This window comes from Coturnix japonica, chromosome 1, assembly GCF_001577835.2.
Source record: "Coturnix japonica isolate 7356 chromosome 1, Coturnix japonica 2.1, whole genome shotgun sequence".
NCBI lineage: Eukaryota > Metazoa > Chordata > Aves > Galliformes > Phasianidae > Coturnix > Coturnix japonica.
The window spans coordinates 140,159,013-140,169,899 of record NC_029516.1 but is presented as its reverse complement, the minus strand read 5'-3'; the positions used below and the strand labels follow the sequence as shown (position 1 = coordinate 140,169,899).

General features: G+C 39.6%; 1 protein-coding gene across 2 annotated transcripts in view; it reads left to right on the top strand.

Moving 5' to 3' along the window:
* The first annotated feature begins 66 nt into the window (after positions 1–66).
* The window catches only part of PIBF1 (progesterone immunomodulatory binding factor 1), a 127,680-nt gene continuing 116,859 nt past the window's right edge, over positions 67–10,887 (top strand). For both annotated transcript variants that reach the window (XM_015851649.2, XM_032442063.1), the window contains exons 1-4: positions 67–580; positions 1,766–1,866; positions 3,690–3,888; positions 9,071–9,190. In XM_015851649.2, coding sequence (XP_015707135.1) covers positions 329–580; positions 1,766–1,866; positions 3,690–3,888; positions 9,071–9,190 — 672 coding nt within the window. In that variant the 5' untranslated portion in view covers positions 67–328. The remainder of the gene's footprint in view (positions 581–1,765; positions 1,867–3,689; positions 3,889–9,070; positions 9,191–10,887) is intronic.

The window sequence follows — 10,887 nt, the reverse complement described above, 5'->3', positions numbered from 1 at the left end:
AGCTGCTCCCCGTGTTGTGGCGGGCGCGGGGCAGCGCGTTACCCCCCGCCGCTCCGTTAACGGCCGGTCACCGCCCGTTGCCCAGCTGCGCTGCTGGTGCCTCGGTACCGCGTTCTCGAGCAGCTCTCGGAAGGAATCCTCGGGAATACGCTCTGTTCAGACCTTCTGTACGCGTTTCCCTTCGTGGGGGGCAACAACACGTGAGGAGCTTTTCTTAGCGGTCTCGTTAGGTTGATTTCTATCGCGGCGTAGCGCCTTGGTGGATTTGATTTCTGCCGCTGGCTCTTTAAGGGGGCTCGTAACTTAAAGAAGCAGACGGTGTGAGAAAATGTCCCGTAAAAGCGCCAAGGAAGGCCGGAAGGTGAACATCTCCAGCTCCCTGGAGTCGGAGGACATCAGCTTGGAAACCACCGTCCCCACCGACGAGCTGTCCTCCTCTGAGGAGCGGGAGGGCGCCACGCGGGTCACCAGGCAGCTGATCGAGCGCAAGGAGCTGCTGCACAACCTGCAGCTGCTGAAGATTGAGCTGTCGCAGAAAAACCTCATGATCGACAACCTGAAAGTGGAGTACCTGACCAAGGTCAGAGCTGTTACGCGTTGGGGCTTTCAAATAGAAGCTTGAGTTCTCAAAAGAACATTTGTGGGTTGCATGCTGGAATCCTTGTTAACTTCTTGAGAAGCTGTGGTGCTCCATCCCTGTAGGTGCTTAAAGCCAGGTTGGATGGGCCCTGGGCAGCATGAGCTGGTGGGAGACAGCCCTGCCCACGGCAGGAGTTGGAGTTCAGTGGTCTTTAATTTCCCTCCCAGCCCAATCCATTCTATGATTCTTCTGTTTTTGATGATTTTAAATCACAAAAGGAGGGAAAGGGAGATATGGGGGATTTAAATGACTTGGCTGCTGCCTCATACTTAGGAATCCCCCCCTGTGGCACAAGTGGTAGAAGTACCGCTCTGCTACACAGGAGGCTCGAATCCCGGGTGTTAGACTCGATGATCTCTAAGGTCCCTTCCAACCCGCATGAGACTGTGATAATGGATGAGGTGGGATCATAGAATCGTAGAATGACCTGGGTTGAAAAGGACCTCAAAAATCATGTAGCTTCAGCCCCCCAGCTGTGGGCAGTTGTCATCAACTACTGGACCAGGCTGCCCAGATCAAACTATGCTTCTTTAGTTTTACTATTTCTGAAAACAAAAAAAGTCATGTTTTCTGAAAGAAAAAAATAATTCATCTCTGATGCAAGCAACTTAACAGGACTTTTAACCCCAAATTAGTGAAAGCTAGCAAAACTCATCAACACCATTCATTGATTTGATAGCAAAGGTGTGACTGAAATATACTGATGTACTAATTAATAGCAGGTGGTCTTGTTTTGCATGTGATTTCAGTAAAGATGTGTGGGATTTTGTAAGGTGGAAAAACTTTGCACTGCCTGTGTGAGGTTCATGTTTACAACCTTCCATACAGCTGTGACTTTCCTTGGCTTGTTGGCCAGAGTTTAAGGATAGTTTGAAATCAGTTGAACAAGTACTTATGTGATCAGAATGCATCAGTTCTAGAACTATTTTTTTAAGTGCTGAGTTTGTTAAGGCAAACTCCATATCTTACTTTTTAAAGCTTTAGTGTAATTAGAGATTTTGTTATTGTAGAGATCTTCAGTTACTGTACTTCCTAGGGCACTGGATTCTCAGCTTGTGATTTTTTTAAAACATATTTTACAAAGAACAAGGTAACTTTTCTTCATTTTATATTTATACTTTTTAGATTGAAGAGCTAGAAGAGAAGCTGAATGATGCAATCCATCAAAAGCAGCTGTTGTCTTTACGACTGGATAGCCAGCTAACATTGCAGCAAGAAGATGCAAGGTATGATGAGTAACACGAAAAACTTCATCTTTAATACTTTATTGATGTGAATTCAGATTCACGTTAATGAAAAATAATGATCATGAGTTACAGAAATGGGATTTCATTTTGCAGGTTATACTAAAATTTCCATTCTCAAAGTTAATTTTAGTTGAGCTCTCCCTTCCTGAAACTGAAAGTACAAAGATGGATAAGACACATTTTAAAAAAATAGAAAAGAATGGAAGGAGAAAGAAGAGGGGACAGATTTTGCATCATTGAACTTGAATGTTTATAAAGTACAGCCTTATACAGATAACTAGGGAAAGTAATGTTCAGCATTTACAGTGAGGATTTTTAATTGGTCAGAAATGCTTTCCCAGAATGACTTTCTGTTGATGAAGGAAAAACTTGTCTTTCTCCTTGCTCTTCTGAAACTTTTGAATTCATATATAGCTGAAAATAGACTGGCTAGCAGGCTTTCCCACATTACTTTGTCAATTAAATGTTTTAACACCTGTAATAGGTCTGTGAAAATATAAAGTTACTTAACTGTATCAAGTACAAAATATACCAGCTTAGAGTATGTGACTAATTCAAAGCCATATTTTGTAATAAGTTTGGAACAGATTTAATGCTGTGAGTCTAGACATGGGATTGGTTATAGTGAAGTCTTCCAACTAAGACTATCTCATTAGCAGGGCAGTGTCTCTGTGTGCCTGTTTGCACAAGGCTGGGATATTATTGTTTCCCTATATGTGAATTATCTGAGGAGTGAAGTGCTGATGTGCAAATTAATATTGATGGACCCAAAAAAGTTGACTCTCTTTCCTCATTTATAATCTCATTGCTGTCTATTACCCCATAGCCCTATTTCATAGAATCATAGAATTACCCAGGTTGGAAAAGACCTTGAAGATCATCAAGTCCAACTGCAGCCTAACCATAACCCTAACTCTAAAAAGCCTACACTAAATCATATCCCTCAGTACTACATCCAAACGGCTCTTAAACACAACCAGGGATGGCGATTCAATCACCTCCCTGGGGAGCCTATTCCAGTACCTAACTACCCTTTCTGTAAAGAAGTTCTTCCTAATATCCAACCTAAACTTGCCCTGGCGCAACTTGAGGCCATATTTAACAGAATTGTAGACTATATACAGAAGCTGCCCTTCTGTGATTGCTTGGCTGATGAGCAGTTTTCTTATGGGGGGGAAAAAAATAGTCTTGTAATGCTAACAGTTATTTTCTATTGCTTTTAAAGTTTCTTGTTTAAGTTACTTTTTAAAATTTTTTTGAAGGACCCCAACCTTGGATGTTACATGGGGGTGGAGAATTGTGTGTTGTGTGTGAAATGGACCATATTGTGTGTATTCTGAAGGTCAGCGAGATGCACATTGAAGTTAATGTGGCTTTATTTGGACCAGTTCCTTGGATTTTGTGTGAAAGTAAATACTATTTTCACATGTTTTTAACTTTTTTAATTGGCAAATGAAGACCAACGGGAATTAAAATCATCGCATACTGAAATCGTCACTTCTCGGGATCAGATTGCTGGTGTCAGTGCCTTTGGGCTATTGTCAGTGTAATTTTGCTGAACGGCGTATCGAGCTATGAAGCTGCTGGTTTTATGTGTGTGTGTGAAAATATATGTGTATATATATATATATATATATATATATATATATATATATACAGTGTATTTACTGTGTATTTAATCTCACTTTAAATTTTTCTCTCTGTGACGTGACGTAACTCACACCTTTGCTAAGGTATTGTAAATGTTTGTCACTTGTGTTACTCACTACTTTGTATGTTCCATTTTCAAATCAATCTCAAAGAAAACATCAGGCACTCATGAAACAAGAAATGGAAACTATTTTATTGAGACAAAAGCAACTGGAGGAAACAAATCATCAGTTGAGGGAGAGGGCTGGAGATATCCGTCGTAGTTTGCGTGATTTGGAATTAACAGAGGATGGCTATGAGAAGCTGAAATCTCTGTCTGAAGATCAACTTTCCATCCCAGAATATGTTTCAGTGAGTACTATGTCCTGCACTGGCTTAAAATATAGCTGTGTGGAGGGCTGGGTTGGGTTTTAATTAACTTTTTAATGACAGCCTTATATCTTTCTGTGTTTTGGTTCTGTGGCTAAACAGTGATGAAACACACCAGGGCTTTGACTGTTGCTGGAAACTGCACATCACTGAGGCTTTATCTTTTCCCTGCTTTGGCTCCAAAAAGGCCAGGGGTTGGCATGAAATTGAGAGGGGATGCAACAGGGAGAGCTGACCTGTATTGGTTAAAGGGATATATGTAGTGTTCATGCTTGGCAGTACAAACTGGACGGAGAGGAGGAAGGTGGGAGGTAGTGGCTTCCAAGGTGGCTGTCAATCATACTGGCTGAGTATGTGTCTGCTTCTGGGACATGATGAATGACTGTCTCAGCACTGCTTTTTTTCCTTTTAAGTTCCCCTCCCTCCATCTTTTATTAAACTGTTCAGAAAACTTGACCTCTGAGTTCTCTTGCTTTTGGTCTTCCTGTTCTCCCTCTGTCCTGCTTCAGCTGGGAGCAGTGAGCAGTTAAATGGAAATAGGACTGTAGGTCAGGTTCAACCCACTTCAGGCTTGTTAATTTCTTCTATTTAAAATCTAGGGGATGTATGTATAGCAGAAGCCAGCCTATGTGTCTGTTCTTATTCTTCCCCAACTCGAAAGGAGAGACTTCTGTGCAGACATGCCTCTGGATCCATCCATTCTAGTTGAATTCCAGTAAAGAAGAGAACCTTTTAATGACATCTGAAGTAGAACTGCTGATTGATTTTTATAAAGGTGAAACAAATAAGGTGTTTCAGTTAAATGGTGGGAAATGACACACTGATGATCTGGAATACAGCGGGCTGAAGGCTGGAATTTGAAACTCAGCTTGCCAGAACAGGCTGTTAAAACATCTCTTGCTTTTTTTTTGTTATGCTTTCCAACTATCCCTTTCCAGAAGCCAAACTGCAGCTTAAATTATACTTTCATTATTGCTTTATTGATTTTAAAAAGTTTGTTAATTCTGGCTCATGAGTAGGTACAGAGTGAGTGGTGGTTCTTGGTTTGCAATTAAAGTGCAATGCTTTCATAGATTTTTGGCATGTCCAGAGCATCCTGGCTCGCTTCTGAAAATGCAAGGGGTTTAGGCATGTAAACCTTAATTCATGTTAGCATTAGCATTGTACTTATCTATAGAGGTAGTTATTAAGGAAGCTGTAATTATGATAATTTTAAGAAGCTTAGTTCATTAGTTGATGTATAATTATTGTGTGAGTGAGCCCCCTTGTTACACGGAAGCCATGGTAATGGGTATGAACAGTGAAGTAAAACCTATCACTGTTAGCAGAAGGGAGACATTCTTGGGAGCATCTTTTTCAGAAGTTCCAAAATTTATACTTTTGAAAGCGCTAGGAAAACTTTAAGGGTCTAAGTGATAAAATGAAAATGATGAGGTCGAGGCCCACTAGGTTACTACCCCCTATCTATTTCATCACTAGCCCTCAATATAGTTACTTGAAAGTTGTTGTTGTTGAGTTCTGTGCTGCTACAGACAACAAAGGAGGGTTGAGTTCTGTGCTGCTACAGACAACAAAGGAGGTTTTAAACTCAATTCTGGGTCAGCTTGCTTGAAGTCAGTGTGCAGAAAGCTCCAGTACTTAAGGAGCTGGCTGACAGGTAGTTTGAAAGCCTGTGCAGCTGGGCAGGACAGACTCCAGGAGTTGATAACCTTGCTGTAAGCGAAGCTGTCACAGTACAATTAATGTGCTTAGATTGTATTAGTGAGTAGGAAAGGGTTCTCAGATACTTGAAATGACAGTGGTCACTGACACCCTTCTATCCCAGTCTACCTTTCTTTGCCTCTGACATTCACCCAGCTACTTTGTCTGTGACCAAACACAGTTCCACTGAAGCCTGTTTCCTCGTTATACATGTGCCAATTTGCTCTTATGAAGAACTCCTGATTTTCATCCCCTCCAAATGCTGCTCTGCTCCCCTTCCCAAAAGGAAACATGGTGAAGATACACTGTGGTAAGATGCTGCTTTTTGCTTCTTCTCCCAACTTTTCTTAATGGAATCAAGTGTGAACTTGGGTATGCCACTGAGGAATAAGTGATCACCAAGACTACTTGGAGTTAGTTACTTAGCAGATCCAGATACTGGGAGGCTACAAAGCTGTTTTACGTGTCCTGTCTATACATCTGTTTGACTTATAAGTATAGGAAAGGATGCTGAGGGGACGGTGTAATTTTTCAGGTGTTTTCATCTTTGCTTACTTAAGGAGGAATGATGTGCTTGTAAAATCATGGAATCACCAAGTTCGGAAAAGACATACAAGATCATCTATGTACCAGCAGGCAGCTACCATTTCAGGTTGCAAATATATGTGCAGACAAATAGCAGTTAATTTATGTAAGACAAACCTCTCTTGGTGAAAAGGAGTTCTGCTTACAGGAAATTTGAGCAAGTTCCAGACTTGAAAAACCTTTTTTTAAGATTTCCCTATTTACCAGCATTAAAATGCTGATATATAACTCATCAGCATGCAAACAAATTTATATGTAATATCTGTACTTCACTTGAAGTCAAGTACACTGGACAAACTGCAGGAGGATAGATTTTTTTTTTAATGTCTAGATCGTATTTTGAATTTTTCACTAGAATTAAAACGAATGTGATGTGTATTTCTCTTTTCTTCCACAAAGGGGTGCAATAGTGGCATGTTAAAGAAATGACTGAGCAATGTTTATCCTCAGTGATGATGACAAAGTAGAAAGGTTGTTTAAAGCATCTTTCTCTTAAAAAGTCTTTGTTTAGAATTTCTAAAAACTTTGATTTATGTGGATATAAAAAGTGAGACTGTATGTAAAGATGTACTTTTTTTTTTTTTTGGTCACTTACAGGAGTGATTTTTAAGAAACAATATATAAAAACTTGAAAAGTACTTCAGGCTGCTGAACTGATGTTTTCTTTGGCAGCTGAACTATAAAACATGCTCAGTAAAATTGTGTGCATAAGATGCACACACCTGTAGAAATAAATTTGGCTGCCTTTTTGTTTGTTTAAACAAGTCTGTGGGTACGTCTCAGTTCTTCAGTTTAATAAGTTGTTCAGAATGAGCTAGAAAGATCGTACGTGCTATTTTTTTTCTTCTGAGTCCTGAAGGGGTAAAAAGTTGTTTATTTTATTTTTCCTCAGCATCTTCCATTTGCTTAATTTTTGCCTCTACAGCTCACATGCTCTCTTCTTTAAGAATGCCCTTACCTGAAGCAGCTGTTTTCAGATAACGTCATTTAGCAAAAGCTAATTCTCCCTTCTTTTGCACCCTGCTATTTGTGGCCTAACTAGACATTGAGGTGCTGGAGTAGGTCCAAAGAAGGGCAACAAGGCTTGTGAAGGGCTTGGAGAATATGCCCAATGAGGAGAGACTGAAGGTGGCACAGTGGTTAAGGACGCCGCCTTGCAACACTGGGGCCCGGAGTTCGAATCCCCCCTGTGGCGCAAGTGGTAGAAGTGCCGCTCTGCTACGCAGAGGCTCGAATGCCGGGGGCTGGACTCGATGATCTCTAAGGTCCCTTCCAACCTGCATGAGACTATGATACTGTGATGAAATGGGGCTGTTTAGTCTGGGAAAAAGAGGCTGAGGGGGGGGAGACCTTGTTTCTCTCTTCCAATATGTGAAAGGTGCTTACAACAGAGAGCGGGGTTGGTTTCTTCTCACTGGTGACAGGTAGGTGACAGGATGAGGGGAAATGGCCTCAAGTGGCACCAGGGTAAGTTTAGGTTGGATACAGGACCTTTCTTTACAGAAAGGGTTGTGAAGCCCTGGAATAGTCTCCCCAGGAAGGTGGTTTAGTCACCATCCCTGGATGTGTTTAAAAACCATTTGGATGTGGTGCTCAGGGACATGATTTAGGGGAGGGTTGTTAGAGTTAGGGTGTATGGTTAGGTTGTGGTTGGACTCAATGATCTTTCAGGTTTTTTCCAATCTGCACTTTTATGATTTTACTTTGAATGGTTACTAGTTGGTGACAATGAAACTTGCTTCCTGAGAAGAACAGTTTGGGAGGGGAAAGGATTTGATTGAAATTCAGTTCTCAGCTTCAGTTGTCATCAGGCTAATTCTCAAATAATCCATGCAGGTGAAAGCTGTAGTCAGTGGTAGCTGTAGCTAAGACTTAAAGGACAGCATTGCGTGAGGATTTCTAAAGCATTTTCTATAAGGAAGTACTTTAAGCCTGTAGTAGGTCAGAAGTTAGAACACATATAGCTAACTTCACTGTTAAGTTTAATGTAAACACAACGTGATTTCACTTTTACATGAGAAAAACTCTTTAAACACTATAGGGCTAGATTACTGCAAAAATAAAACAGTAATGAAATGGTAAAATAAGGCAATGGTATAATGGTAAAATAACTTCAGTCATTTCACTTGTAAATGAAAGCAAAATTCTTAGTTACCATTTGGAATTGTTTTTTACTACTAACTGTGTTCTTATTTCTCTGTTTTCTAGTGTTTGTTCTTGTTTAGTAAAAGCATTTTGGGAAAGTTTTGTAGATGTGAGATTTTCTTTTTAATATGAGATTATCTATGACTGGAGTGGGGTGGGTGAAGGAAGGCATATGTGGGGCAGGTTTTTAGAAAATCCCTTTAGAAGACTTTTGTTTAGATAAGATGTAGTTCCACGGGAGCTGAAACAAAAGCTTTCCAGTTGATTCAATTAGAATGCATGTCATAAAACCCAAACATACTAGTAGCATAGTTTCGTAATGCTGCTGAACCCATAGAGCAGTCTGTTACTGTTGAAAGTGTGTGTGGGGTGCTCACATTTTTTTTATTTTTTTTTCCTGGATGTTTGCTGTGCCCACTTCTACGCTTGCTCTTTATTTTTCTTTGTTGTAGAGGGAGCAGACAGAGCACAGTGGGCTGTCAGAAAGCAAAATTATTCTCTCTTCTTTGCTTCACACCTCACAAAAACATGGATTGGTTCAGGGAGGTTAGAAGTTAAGCTGGTATATTGCTAGTCAAGTAGTCCCTAGAGTTGGCGCAAGTGGGGTGTGGGATGGTGAGGTCACCCATGACCTGTTGCTTTTAATCAGACAGCCTTGCTGAGAGCTGCCTTAGTTAAAAGAAAATATGTATTTTGCCAGTCTTTGTTTTGAATATGTATCTTGTTCTTTTAGATTCGATTCTATGAAGTGGTCCATCCCTTAAGAAAGGAGCTGGGTGATCTACAGATGAAAAAGGAGACATTAACAGAAGAAGTAAGCGAATACAGATCCCAGCTGAAGTCTCTTACAGAGGTCTGTGTGCTCTAATTGTCTCAATTAAGAAACTGTAAACATAAATTATATGTCAAAATCGTTGCATTTATATGCTTCAGCGTTATTTTGTGTTCAGCTCTGATCATGTCTGAGATCAGATTAATGAAGTTACTTGGGATTTGCATGAGCGTTTTCATTCAGTGTACCTTTAATGTGCTCTGACTTGCTAAATTCTATAGGTAAATTTCAGGCTTCTGATATTTAACTGGTATTCATGTAAGTTTTTGTTGCAGTGATTTAACAGTGTTAGTAGTTGATAAATTTCTTGGTTCAGACCTTCCTTTAATATAGACATTTCTGTTATTATCTACCACATGATGGAGCTATCCACCTTTCCCATGGCTTTATTTCAAGTGTTAAAGTTTGCTGACACTGTTGAGAAGGCACTAGAATGTTACCTGTGTTAGGTTGAAGTAGTTTTATTCAAATACTTATACGCTGTTTGCTTAAACATGCTTAAATTGGAAAATAATTAATGAGAATGAATAACATCTTTAAAGAAGAAAAGGTAAGGAAAGAGATCAGGATGTTGAAATGTCACAAGGGAAAAGCCTACAGCTGTGAATAATAATGAGTCTTTAGGACTAATTTCCATTTCTCTGAAACCTCATTTCCAAGGTTTCAGATAAGATGACTTGATACATTTTGAAGAATTTGTAGAGTTTGACTTTGTTAAAGAAAAAACAAACAAAACAAAACAAAAAAACAAACAAGTATCCTCTCTGTCCCTTATGCATAGAGGTGATATATTTTAGATAACGTAGTGAAATGTGGCCTCATGCAGTGTATCTGTGGGCATACAAGTATTTTGCTTCGACCTAAGGATGAGGGTACTGCTGTAAGAAGGTATATCAGGTTGTTTCAGATCATAAGGTGAGAGGAACGTCAAAATTATGAGACTGCTTCAAAATCTCATTCTTAGTGAACTAAACCTAATTTACATAAACATCTCTTGCAGCATACAAATAAATGTACTGTTTGGGTAGCCTTGTCATTTGAGCTCCTTTGGTCAGGTCAAGTGTTAATACAAGGAGACTTGTCAACAGGAAATAAAGTGCTGTTTCATTCCAAGTGATACTTCAGCTTTCCACCCTTCTTTTTCTATCTTTATGTAGTAAAGAATTATTTTTTCTAAGTGGTCAAGTATAGTTGCTTGCCTGTGACTGAAAAACACACTTTGAATCTTTACTCTGGTTTCTTTTCCCAGATTTCTTATATCTTAAGTTTATTCTGACAGTTACACTTTGTTTCTCTATGCAGGTTAGCAGTGGAGTGTTCTAAAATTTATTTTAAAAAACTACAAATACAGATTTTTGAAATATAGTTATCACTGAAGTTGACAATTTTTTTTGTCATGCTTCCTATGATGTGTACCTTTCTTCCCCTCCGTATTTTAAATGATCATGCTTCTTCCTACTTACTTATGTCTTTTTTTTTTTCCTCCCTCTTTATAGAAACGTAGAAAGGAACTAAAATATGCATATCTCAGATCTTTCTAGTAACTACTGTCCTGGGAGAAGAGGAGCTTGCTGGCTTTTCTGGTTATTCATGGCTAGCAATAGGTCTCGATACATTTTGCACTTGTAGATATTCACGCAGAAATAAAGGCATGAGAAACATGAGAGAATTGTTTGTAGACTCAGAGAAGTCTATCTGGCCAGAAAAGAATTCAGGAA